We start from the raw sequence: 13,904 nt of genomic DNA, 5'->3' as shown, positions 1-13,904 counted from the left end.
ATTTCTATCGGCTAGTTCACAGCAACTAGGAGGTTTTTGACCATAAAAACAAGTTAATATATGTAAGTAGACCTCCATAACTAACATTTATGTGCAACAGGACCACTCTATGTGACCTTTAAGAAGGCTCTTAAGAAGGAATGGCTAAGAAGGAGCGCTAAGATACGGGTGTTTCCTAGACGCGTTCTTAACTGCCTTCTTAGGAGAACCGTAAGATCAAGCCAAAGAAGCTTCTTAAGAAGCTCTTAACGAGAGCTGTTCACCACGGTGGTGCTGAAACTGAATCAATCGATGCCAGGCATATCGATCACCCACCACTTTATCAGCGCATAAGTCACACACATGGCCCCGTGGTCCACCCACACAGGTGCAGTTAGGCTGAGGGGCGCCTGGAGGAATTAATGCTATGGTACGCACGCCAATCAACGTTACACAGCCCTATAAAGGCTAAGTTACCTTTAGATTTGTTCTAGTGTGCCGTTAACGTATGGCGTTTTGACAAGCACACCAGTTGTCTACCTTGTTATTGCCCATCTGGAATAACTCCTCTAGCTTTACTGCGTCCATCCTCCATCCTTTCTATTGTCGTTGTTTATAAGAACTTGCGATATCCATGATGAGTACTGAGTTAGTGGATTAGCTTCACATTATGTGCTGATAAGAATATATATATAAGATAAAAAGAAAAGAAAAAATAATAAAAAAGAAAACAACAAGTAGCCTAGTTGCGCGTCTACGCGCGTCTCTCCCGCTCAAACAAAGTGTTTGCATGTGGATATAGCATTAAGTTCATTTTGATAACTTGTGTGTGTGCCATCAGGTGTATCCAAGTAGTAATCAAGCCTATTAGCGCATATATACCCCGTGAATATTGGCACACACGTGAGAATGGAAGAAATTGGCATCGGGTGGGACGACCCTCACTCCCGATGAAGAGAAAGTCCTGTCCATAATCGGGAAGACGGCCTCTGAAGGCATCACAGGGGGCATCGATGTTGAGGGGGACGAGGGCCTCTCAGAAAATGAGGAATTATATTATTTTATTATTATTATTATAATTATTTTATGTGTAGTAATATAAACTCATCAACGTGTAATTCAATAACAGTTTTTTCTTCTCTACTATTAGTCTATGTTTCTTGCGCCAGTGGTCCACAGCTATGAGCGCGTTTCAACATCGAACATTGTTTTATTATTTCAAAAAGTGGAGGATATAAATTTCCCTGATGCGGCTTGATCACTGTAGCTTAGAAATCTAGACGCCCCTAGCGACAGGCTGTGATCACTGAACATTTGATCGCTAAGAAGGCTGTTCATAATGGGTCAGCTCGATCTTACGTTTCCTTCTTAGTGAAAGATCTTCTTAAGCTAAGAGCGACTCTGGGAAACACGTTCTTCTTTCACAGCGTTCTTAAGAGCGCTCCAAAGAAGATCTTAGCATTTAGAGCTTCTTAACAAATCTGGGAAACGCGGCCAACGTCTGTACAGTCAGACTCGTAAAAGCATCATTTGTCATGATCATACATGACGTCAGTGTGTATTTGAATAAAGGGCAGGGGAAGCCTGATCCAATCTCACAAGATCACTTTCATTTAAACATCACAGTCACACAAGGCAACAGAGTGTGTAACTATTATCACGCCACGTCTCAACCTGGGAAATGAGCTCCATACTATCTTTTGCTTTGGTTCCCCCTGACTGTTAAGTAGTTTGCCAGAGCCTGTTGTAGATCCCACGTTTAGAGCCTGGGTTTTATTTGAGGTCATGTATTGATAAAGACATCACTTCAGACATTATACTGATTACAGATGTTTCACAGGTCCAATTCTGGACCTACTCCAAAACTGAACCATTGAAGAAATGAAATAAAGTTCAAAAGGAAGCAATCTAAATCCATACAGCCAGAGGATGGTTGTGATGAAAAGACTAATTTACAGGCAGCCAAAAACCAGAATAGAATGCAATAAATTCAATGAATACATTCTGTCTCACCTGAACAAATTGTGTCTTCCTCTCTTAGACACAACTTGTAATTAGAGCAGACAGCTGACTCATCTCTGATCCACTTTCATACTGACAAACAAACCTGAAGCAATATAACTGAAACCTGGCTGACTAGACTATGAGGAATTTCATTTGGACACTGACTAACTATCCTCCAGATGGGCAGTCGATATTTAATGATGTCATAACTGACAATAACACATGCTTGTTTTTCTTAGGAGTGGGTCCTTGTGTCACAGCCCAGATCAGAAAAGTCGGGCAGCCCATTGGTCAGCTCCACGCAGGACCCCACCCATACCCAGAGGAAGACTCAACCCAATTGGGGTATCCAAGTATTCAGGCCCCGCCTACCAACACCTGCAGGAAGTAGACTCAACCGAAAAAGATGTTGAATCACAAAGACGGTAAGGAAGAGAGGTGGGATTATGGCGTATTCCAACTTCAAATGTATTGTCACAGAAAAGGGTTGCAAGTTTTCTGGATTTTCTTCACTAGGTGAACAATAGTGTTTTTAATGTAATTGTTAACAGTTAATGATAGAAAATATTGTCCTTTTGTCCTGTCCTGTTGTCCTGTAATTGCTATACATATACATCGTGAATCACAAACGATAAAACTAACTTTAAAAGGCTGCTTACGCCTCAATCAACGCACTTCACACCTAGTTGAGCGAGTTCATTGCAGTCAAAGTTGCCACAAGCAGTAGCATCATGGTAGCATCACCACACTCTGCCTGATTCACGACGATATACCCCAACAAAGTTCCACCTCAGAGGCTGTTTCATCTCATCTCACACCTGTTTCCATGGTCTTTTGCTTCAGCTGCTGCTAATTACATTATTGCTGTGGTAATTAGCTGTTTTTTTTATCACTGTGCTGGTGTAAATCTTAATTACACAGCATGAAAGGTCCAGTATACGATACTCAAACAAAAGGGTATCCTTAATTGGTTACGTTCTTATCAGCAATTAGTTAACTATGTATTTATTATTATCTTAACACTAAAATCTGACATCCAAGGTACATCAAATGGCTCTTCCTGTTCATTGTTTTAAAACAGCAAATCTTCCACTAAGGTTAATCTTTAAAAAAAACAAAAAAACATCCTTGCCATATTTATTCATTAGCGGATACTTTGACATGTAGCAATGTCGTCTTTCTTTTGTACAGAAAAAAGAAGGACATAAATCCATTTCTTCATTTAATGTCCTTTATTCTCCCCCTTTTTTTTCCAATGTGCTGAGCAAGATGAAAACGAGGTCATGTGATGTCATGGTCTTGCTGTACAGTGACAACAGTTCAAAGGAAATGCTTTGTCTGGTGGTTGTGCTTTGTAGGACACGTTACAGGCTGCACAGCCGCATCTTTCTCTCCTTCACTCCACCACTGTTCCATTCCCGGCCTTAAATTCTGACTCTCTGTGGGATTATGAGGCAGACCAACAATTAAAATCCCACCGATCAAATGCAAGACAGCAGCGCTGCACTTCTCGGAGAAAATTTCAAGCATCGTGGCCGGGGGAAATGCAAATGATCAGTGGAAGCGATTAGCAAGAAAATGCATTCACCGTGAGAGCTGCTGTGCTTTGACCCATTTTTATTCGGTGGGTCATGAGTCAGTGCGTTCACCACCTGGGCAGACAAGCTTTCACTTCAGGCACTCAGGTCCCAGCAGCTCTAGCTCAGGATAAAGCTCCACATGACCCACATGCATACTAATAGAAATAAGAAAAGGAGACAGTATCACTCTCCTTAAGTGTCTATGCCCACACACAAATGCTTATGGGAATCCGTGCTATGCACAAGCAGAGGGACAAAAGAATGATTGCCGCTGTCATTCATGCCCAGTGTGCCCACATTCCCTTTTGTTTTAATCATTACTGAATAGCTTTTATTTAAATGTCATGATCTAGGGGCACCGGAGCTGCTCATTCGAGACTCATATTTTAAACAGGTTTATGTTGTACTTTCAATATTTTATTCTATTGCGATTTAATAGAGCAGTTTATAACCTTGTTTTGAAAATCTCTTTGTTAAGTTATTATTGTTATTATTTGCCCCTGTAGTCACCCGCAGAATTTGTTAAAATGATTGCTTTAGTACGACTAAAACCAGACAGAAATATATACAGTATGTTTTATTCTATTTTATTATTATTAATATTTTATTTAACCTTTATTTAACCAGGAATAAAACTCCCTGAGACTAAAATTGAGTGCCCTGGCCAAGCACGGATACAACCAGTCAATCCTCCAGCGCAATAAATGATAAAATATAAATTCACATAATCATAGACAAAACATTTACAGTGAGATGTTTCCAATGAGACCAGATCCTTCAGTTTGTGTAGCCTGTATCAGGCAGAGGGTGCTGCATATTTAAGTGATTTTTTCCTAATTCAGTACAGACCTGACAACACATATAAATCCTGGAATTGAAAACATTAACATTAACTGTTAGTTAGTTGGATCTGTGGGTGGACAAGGCAGAACATTCCACACTACCACACAACATGCAGTGGTGTGCTTTTAAGTTAATGATTCACTGCAGAGCTCAGATGAATGTATTCAACTGGGCCCAAATAAATGAGCTTCCCCCATTTTAAAGACCACTGGTTGGGAGAAAAAAAATGTTTTGCATGTGTTCACAAATAGAAAAAATTGAAATGGAGCTAATTGCCACCTAGTGTTGTGGAAGTGGAAGAATGCTTGTATACTGGGACAAGGACAGTTTTCCGATTAAATTGCGTATTCAGCTATTATCAGTTTGACCACCAGCTCATTTTGACATAACAGAAGGAAAATTGGAAGAAAGCTGTGTGGAGTGCCTTGATATTGATGTTGAAGTGTGTAGAACTAAAAACATCTGCAAATAGGATAGAACGTTTATGTGTTTCAAGCAGTAAATGTGCTCTTGTGTATTGAGTGGAGGCTATATAAGTCATTTGTAAATTTAAAATGATGAGCTCTCAAGGGGCATCCAATGGTAAATGTACCTGTAACCTGTAATTTATGGTTATAAACTCAATGATACTCAGTGGTAGGCCACACCCATTACAGCACAGAATGTAAAGATTAGCTGTGAGGATCTTTCTGACATTAAAGTTTAAAACAGTTTCTGGTTAGGAATAAAGTGATAATTAGGTAGTTTACTAAACTGAACATGAGCACTGTGTGGTTTGACCCTCTGGTTGACTCAAGTGCACTTTGGTTACCCCACATATCATGCGGTCACGCCAAGAAACTAGTGAAGACCCCTAACGACCCTCTGGTCAGCCTTTGTGTCGAATTTGCTCTCAGCCAGAATGTCACTCAGGTGTCCTGTGGTCACTTAAGTGTCATTCAGTACACACATATTCACATGCTCCTACAACATCTGTTCACATTGAAATTCTCTCTTATTCAGAGAAATTTACACAAGCTGCCTTTAAAAGGAACCCCAGCTATGAAGACATGTAGTTGTTAAAATATAAATGTTAATATCAGTTATAATAAAGTGAAATAAAAAATCTTCGTGATGTCTTAGTTTTTAATTTGTAAAAATAGTTTAACTCGTAGGTCATCATTGTTATTAACGTCGCAATGCACCCTGGGTAGTGTCGTCATAAGGTTGCACTAGCAGGCTTCGGGACCCTGTTGTGACTGTTCAGCGACATAAACATGTCATCTGTTCAGCAGATGACATAATTTTGAACCTGAACGAAACGTTAATGTTCTTGTTTATCCAACTGACGTTTATCTGTGTAAGCGTGGTCCATGGTAACAACTCGGTGCTCATCAGCTGGCCACTGTACCGCTGCATCTGACGTGTCTGGATAAGTCTGTCTGAGTGGCAGCATCAGTCATATGTGGCCTGCCAAATATTATGTATATTACATCGATTCCTAGTTAGGGTGTGGTGATATCATATTCCAGAGCTTTTGTTGTTTTTTTCAGCTGACGGTCATGAGAATACACATACAAAACATGCTACTTATGCTCCCAGCCAAGGCTGCAGCTGCTGTTGCTGCAGTGTGTGTGTTCACCGTTGGATGATGGACAAGAACAACAAGACAGAAGAAGTAAACTTTGGCTGTACTTTCTAACAAAAACTGAGACAGACACAGATCTCACTTCTGCTACGTGAGTGGACTCGTTACCATTTTAAGCTAGCGATCTTTATGCTAACGTGTTAGCATTAACGCTAGAAGACTTCATCGTCGCAAAAACAACAAACAGATGGATTATTTAGTGGTCGAAAGTGAGCAGGATATGCACAGTAGATGATGACGTTGTGACGCCAGCACCCGAACCTCTTATTAACCTTCTGTCTTCTTATGGGGTGAGTTTTTATTAAAGTCGTCAATCTACGGAACGTTAGTGTTCATTCACATACAGGGATTAAAACATGTTTTGTCTTTTAATAATCCACTGTGCGTTTCAGAACGTTATGTGTCTGCATTGTTATTCACTAGCTTCAGGGCTTGAATCATGTGTGAATGACACAGCTTTGTGTTTGAAGTATTGACTGTGATGCTAATGATTTAGCAACTAGGTGAGAGTTAGTACATCATCAGCTCATTCAGTAACAGACTGGAGAACACTGTAATGTTACACTTACCGATTGCTTAACTGAGTGAAGAGGTGAATTGTCAGCTTCCTCTGTGACCAGTGGCTTGTCCGATGATTTGCCTAACGTTACAGGAGCGGGCTGTCTGCTCAGGAGAGCATCCAGCGTCTCTTGTCTATGGCACTGTTTAATGTGCATTGCACTTGCTCACCGAGGGTGTTAATGCTCCTTATGTGGGAAAATTGTCTGAAAAGCATTTGGTTTTAGTCTTCATTTATACCCAGCTGCTCCGGTGAGATCTTACTGCAGTTGTGGTCGACTAAATGCCTCAAATGCATCAGGAGAAAAATGTGAGAACTCAGCCGTGGATCTTTGGGAAGTTGTGTTTGTCCACAGGCATCTTCCCTCTCCTTTCTCCTCATCTTGTCAGTAGGAATGCAGTGTAAACTCACATCAATCCCCTTGTTGCATTTTGACTGGAAATTGCATCCAAAAGCAGCACAATGTGGCATTTTACTTTATAATTACTTTAACTGTGCACACGTAAACAAACACTAGGTTAATAGCTACTCTACCAAGCGCAAACAATTATATGTCATCGCCCCCGTGTGCACTGAGCGCAGAAAGCACGTATGTCAAAATATGAAATTAATATTACAGATTTTTAAATCAATGGCAATATTTTATGTGTTTCTAACAACATATTTTAGTACAAGAGAACAATTGTGGCTTATTTGGGCCTACAAGTCTTCATAGCCGGGGTTCCTTTTAAAATAGTTCAGACATATTTTAAGAAATTCAAATGAACAGGTGTCTGCAAAAAGGCCTCAGGTCATTTTTTGCTGAGTCATTCTTTTCATTAGTCACACATTTAGGCACTCACAGTGACTGAGTCACTGACCTGCACTCCCTCAGACACTCACTTACTCACTCATTCACTATCTGATTCAACAGAGCAGCAGATGGACACACAGAGAGCGGCATCCCTCTCTCATTCTGTGTTGCCATGGAGACGTTTGACCGTGACTGCATGCACACACACTACGGGAGAAATGCAGGCACTGATATAGCGAGAAGAGAAGTTTGAATCCCCTTCTGGCACACGGGGACAGCATACAGAGATAAAGTGAAGGAAGAAAAAAGTACAACAGCAGGGAAGTAAAAGGATGTGATAGAGGAGTGTGCAGATAGCGTGTGACAGTGTAAAGAGAGCCTGCCTGCTCTTTTCCATGCCTCTTACAGAAGTCGTGTGCTATCTCAACAAAATGGCTGACAGGGAGAAAGAGTGTCCTGTGTTGTTACTACTATTTTAAGATAAAGCCGTCTCCAAATCAGCTGACGGAGAGACTGTGCTCATTTTTGTATTTCCACCCTTTGCACACTTACACACTTTGCAGATTCTATTTTAGAAGCGTGCCAGTTCCTTTTCTCTCTAAACCTCATTTTTCCAGTTATTACTTATACATCCTTGAGTTTGACACGTCGTCTCTCTGTGTGTAGGTGGCACTCCTACAGACATGTATAAATGTTCAGGTTTAGCTTCTCTGGAACATTTTTGTCGTCGTCACAAGGTCGGTGCTGCACATTATTTCCCTTTACAGGCAAACTGGTGAGATCCATAAAGAAATGATCAGCGGGAGAACAAATTAATGAAAACTATCTGTTAACATGTATGTAATGAGCCCCAGTAAAAGATAAGAGCCTTGGTCACTTATCTCACCTCTCTGGCTCAAATTCTTTCTCTGTAATACCGCTATAGTTGCTCCAGGGTCTATATTTGAACTCTGCTATTTTTTGCAATCTGATTGTGTTCCAACACATCAAAAGAGAGATTTGTCTGTGAATGTTATCTTGGGAATTAGCACCCTCTCATCATCCTCTGTTATCGCTGACAGGATCCTTTCTGTGGGCTCGCTAAATCTCCACTGTGCTTTTCAGAGAGGTTTTCATGTCTCGGAAAAAATACTGCAGCGATAAAACCAGGATGTGATTTCCTTTGAGTCTGAAAATGCACCTTCTCCACCCACCTCTATTTCTGTACACCTTGATGGAAAATCTAAGTGTGTGTGTGTGTGTGTGGAGGGTATTACAAAAGAGTGTGAGTAAAATTTGGACATAGCAGGGAAAAAAAGAGTGCCTTTCACAGAGGATTATAAATTATAACATAGAGATAATGAGACTTAGCTGTGGAACACAGCTGGATTAAGTCTCCAAAAACAATGGAAGCCTGGTCAGTCTTAGGGAGGGAGACAGCAAGAGATTATGTCTGGGCTCAAGGAAGTTCGATCAAGAACTGGATATAGATCTGAGACTTGCTGAGCCACTCAAACACACTTCAAAGGATTCAAAAGCTTGGGGTTGGCATCTCTTAAAACATTTTTTTTGTTTGTTTTGAACCCAAGTGATCAAGGTCCAAGTTACTTCACAAAAGGCTCACCTCGTAAAATCTACCCCATCTTAGGGATGTATTCATTGCTTTATCTTAAAGTTAGACAGCCTTTTCCTACAGGGAAGTACAGCTTTGTAAAAACACCTGAGTACACTGCAAAAACAGGATTTGCTGTTCTGCTGCTAACTCCATAAGTAAGTTTGTTACATTAGTAAATCTAAATAATCAGCCCATTCCCATTCTGAGAGCGTAATATACTGCCGCACTATCACTGTCCCTCAGCGTTGCCTTACAAACACACAAGGTATGAATTCCACGTCTGAAATCCCATAGGATACGTTGTAAGGCAACACTTTTACAGAGCACAGCTGTATAAATGAAGGAAGCATTTGACCAACAATTCCTGTGTTCTGTGGGATAAAATTGTGGGTTTTTTTTTATGGACAGGGGAAAGACATAAAATAAAATACAAAATAACAAAAGCTTTTGTTTTCTGTTGGAAAGAAAAAATATATTAAGACAGCAAGTGTACGTGTAGTGTAGTGCGTCATTTAAAAATAAAATAAAAATAAACAAATATCTGTTACATACTGTGTCAAATGTGTTCTCACAATGATTATTAAGTATACTCCCTTTGTCTCACCAGGTAATATCCCCACTGCACTAATTAATTTGTTTTATGTCAAGACAGATACAGAGGCAACACCAACATTTTGCCAGTTAAGCCAAGTCCTGAAATATTCAACTCAAGTAGAAGTACCACTATTTTGATAAAAAAATAAATAAAAAACAAGTAAAAGTAACAGTTGTACAAGTAAAAAAGTTACTATTTTTAACAAGGTTGGTTGGTGTTTCTTGTGTCATGCAAAAAGGACAAGGGAACACAAATCTCACATGTGTAATTATAGGCAAACCTTTATAAATTAAAGTGGTGACAAAATAAAATATGTAATGAATCAGTTAAAATGGGTCAAAGGTCACAAATACTTTAACTTTCTCACTCACTCAGGGACCTTAATTAGCACAATTTGATCTGTCCACATAATTCACCTGTCCTCAGCATTCATCTGTCAGTTTTATGTGTTATTGCTGTTGTAATGTCATTATCATTACCAACAGATCTATTTTCAACAGACAGAACACAACAGTGATGGGTAGACCAAGCATCCAGTGTGAACCAGACATTAGTACAAGTGGCACAACAATAGTTTTCTCTCTTTTCTTTTTTTTAAGCAAACAGTCTTTATATCCTCAAAAACCTGCTGTTTGAAATAGGCATAATGAGTTGATGAAACCTGGTTTCAGAAGCCAAATGTAAACACAGTAACAACATATCAATAAGCCCTCCACTTTGCTCTAACATTAAAACGTGTCTGTCCTGGTTTATGTTGCCACAACATCACCATTGTGTGTTTAGGCTCAGATTGCATGCACGATATAATGAAAATCTCAGACTGGAAAAGGATCCCTGCAGGGGGCAAAGCAGCACCATGATCACTCACCGCAGTGCATCTTTTTCCACAAACAATTTACTCCAAAGTCAGTCCAATTAAATTCAAATTAAACAAAAACTTGTCTCATCTTCTTCTAAACATAAACTGACACAGCGGTAAAAGCCAAATATATGAATTTGTTTTTGAAAGAGAAAACATCTTTTATGGCCAGCTGTATGCAAATATGACCAGGCAACAGATTAAAGAAACAAAAACAAGAAAGACAGTCGAGTCCATTTGCTGAAGAGGCAAGATCTGCAAAAACAAGAAGAACATGTTTAAATGGATAGGGGGGCGAAAGAAGACATTAGGTAAAGGTGTGATTTGATACACAGATTAAAAGCTTGAAAATATAGACAAAATCTATACGCTGTGATGCAATTTCAAGTGCAAGTGATCGTGACCTACAACTGATTAATAGAAATAAGAACATACATAAGGCTGTCAAATCAATAATATTAAATGTGAACTCACTGTTACCTCTTGTATCAAAGAAGGAAGGTTTTTGGTGCTGTATTTTTCTGTGTGCACTGAATCGCATATAAAGAGATGAAAGAAAGATGTCAGACTCATCTTCCTCTCTTTCAGCATCCACGGTTAGCCTGTGAGATGGCAAAGGGCGGAGAGTTGTCCCTGTGTAAAGGGTTCAGCGTGGGAGGTTGAAAAGATGGAGTTGAAATCTCTCTCAAAGACACACTGACTTCTCCACTCAAGTGCAAAAGTTTATTCTCACTTAAATAACCTTTGTTCTCTTTTTTTGTCTGTTTCTCTGTGTCTTGTCTGTCTTTGCTTCCTGTTCCTCGCCATCTTGAGCAGCCAAATGCGAGGAGAGAACCCGTGTGACGGCCCCAGACGAGACGCCCTCCTCCATATGCAACCTCCCGTTGCTATAGAGACGATGTCACCATCTCCCTGTAGCAGTCGCAGGGAGATATCTTTGGGCCCCCGCTCTCACACGGAGCACAACGATTCGATTCACGCCACCCGCAGCTTGCGAAGGCCCCTACGTCGTCACACCCAGTCGCCACCTCCTCCGTTCCGCTCCTGCTCCATCCCAATCATTCCCTCTGTTCAGTGTCACCATGACAATGAGGTGTCATGTATGCAAACCAGTGCCACACCGGCGGCGGCGGCAGCAAAGTCTGGTCCCTGTGGAGCCATACCCTGCAAGGATGAGAGGAGAGGGAAGGCAACACATGTCAATTTGTCATCCACTTCCTGCTCGTCCACTGTCAGCCAGCATCAGGACGAGGTTGCACTACTGCTGGAGGAGGCGCAGGAGCAACTCATGGCGTTGGCACTGGCTCACAAGAAGCAGGAAGACGTTGGGATCAGCTGCAGCGGTTCAGTGGCAGCCAGAGAAACTGTTTGCTTCCTGAACCTTAATGGAGGAAGTGCTGCGGCGCTGGGCTGTAACCGACCAACGCAGACCCAGTTACTCAGCCCGAGCCTATCACACACAGACCTGGGCCACACCGGCCAATGAGAGGACACCCATTAAGACATTTTGGGTTTGACAGTGTTTAACAGACAATTGACAGAGTTTGTGGTGTTCTGCATCCGTGCAACGTGCAATGGAAACTGACAAAAAAAAAAAAAAATCGAATATCATGGAAATGTGATGATGATATGCATAATGTACGGAAACAAACCTACAGACACTTCTTGAGTGAACGCCTTTACACAGTATGGGGGGAAAAAGAGGGGGAAAAAAATATTTACAGTACATGCATTTATTTACAAAACAAGAAACACTTCTACTTAGACAAAAAGAAAACCAAATAGTCTGTCAAATCCATGGTGTTTTTAATTGTAAAAAGAATATATAAATATATATATATAAACATATATGGATATAAATATATGGAATTCAAAAAGTGACCAAGTACAAAGTTGAAGAACACAGGAATGATGTAATGATGTTTTTCTTTTTTTGTTTTCTTCTCCCTGTTTTGTATTCACTTTGTCATATTTTGGTTCTGACTCAGAGCTTACAAAACACCGCACATCCACGAGCCAGGGGTTTGATTCTGTGAACCTGTGCAGACTTCAAAATGGCTACTGGCTGAAGGGATGAGCCTCCACACTAATTCTATCTGCCTCCTCTTACCTTTTTGAAAACCTTTCTATTTCGCCAAGAATGACAGCACCCGTTTTGTGGACAAAACGGTTTAGGACTCAAAACTATAGCCGTGGTGCAGAGAAGGAGGAGGAGGAAGAGGAGGAGGAAGGGGAAGAATAAAGAAGAAGATACTTTTTCTGCAGTTGCTCAGATTTCAGCGAGCAGATTGTTAAAAGACAGCTGAGACGCTGACTCCCTTCTGACCACTATTTCAAACAAATATATAATTTTTTTGTTTTGTTACAAATGATATTTTCACACTTGTGCACACACTCACCTGTGCATTATTTTTCTGTTGAGTGGATGGTTCAGATGAATGCATAGGACCAAGAAAAGATCGTGTGGTAAGCGGGACCACAGAAGATAATCAGACTTTTTATTTTTCATTTTTAGTTTATGTTGTTTTTTCATTTTTGGTTATTAATGAACAATGCTGCTTTCTGGGGCTGGTGGGAGGGAGGAACCACGTGGTTTGGGGACTGAAATAAGAAATAAATGTCTCTTTGTTGTATCCAATGAAATTGGAACCTTTCGAATCTCTGAATGAAATTGCAGCCAAATGTCACTGGTGAAAAAGAGTTTTTTTTTTAATGATTATAATTATGGTTATTTTAAAACAGCGATTGTGTTACTTGATTGCTTGGATTACAGTTAGACTCCCCAACAGCACCTGTTCAACATGCATGCTGGGTAACATCGGTCTGGATAAACATTGTTGGCCTTTTCACACACAACTTGGTTGGTGATTACTCCGAATAACCTACTTGTTCATGGTTCCAGGATGCAAAAATTATATTTTTTAAAGTGTAGTATTATTCCCATCATCCATACTGCACATCCATGTTTTAGAAAACTATTGCTATCTACATGTCAGAAATGTTTAAATCATTTTTTTTTTTTTGTTAACATCATCTCTTAACTTTATTTTGGCATAATTTCTGAAGAGCAGCCATCTCTTACTAATGTCATGAATACAACAAATAAAGAAGGAATTTTACAAAATTATCGGTTTCCATGTAAAACAAATGCAGCGTGTAATTGTGGATGGTTTGGTTTGGGCATCGTTCAAGTCCTCCCAACTCAATGGGACTAAAGTTTAAATTTATTCTGATTAAACAGTGTTTGAGTCAATCTGCGCTTCACGCTAACTGTTCTTCCATCCAACCACTATTTTCGATGATTATTGAAGTAAATCTAAAATTATATTTATCTCCTTCAAATACATTATGAGTATTATTGTGTTTTTATTAAAAGTCAACAGAAAAATACAAGATGGAGTGCCTTTAAATGAAATCCTTGCTGTTGGAAGAACTCTTATTGTACTCCTTCAGAAATTACACATGGTGTTA

At 40.0% G+C, this 13,904-nt stretch overlaps 1 protein-coding gene across 1 annotated transcript in view; it reads left to right on the top strand.

Annotated features, from left to right (window-relative positions):
* Positions 1-11,919, top strand: part of nrg3a (neuregulin 3a) — a gene marked incomplete at both ends in the record, with an annotated part of 466,447 nt that extends 454,528 nt beyond the window's left edge. Inside the window, 2 exons of the mRNA XM_083898003.1 lie at positions 2,223-2,408; positions 11,247-11,919. Of these exons, the coding sequence (XP_083754129.1) occupies positions 2,223-2,408; positions 11,247-11,919 (859 nt within the window). The remainder of the gene's footprint in view (positions 1-2,222; positions 2,409-11,246) is intronic.
* Positions 11,920-13,904: the final 1,985 nt, after the last annotated feature.

This window comes from Microchirus variegatus (genome assembly GCF_963457635.1).
Source record: "Microchirus variegatus genome assembly, chromosome: 11".
Classification (NCBI taxonomy): Eukaryota; Metazoa; Chordata; class Actinopteri; order Pleuronectiformes; family Soleidae; genus Microchirus; species Microchirus variegatus.
The sequence above is the reverse complement of the archived record's forward strand: the minus strand, read 5'-3'. Positions and strand labels throughout refer to the sequence as shown.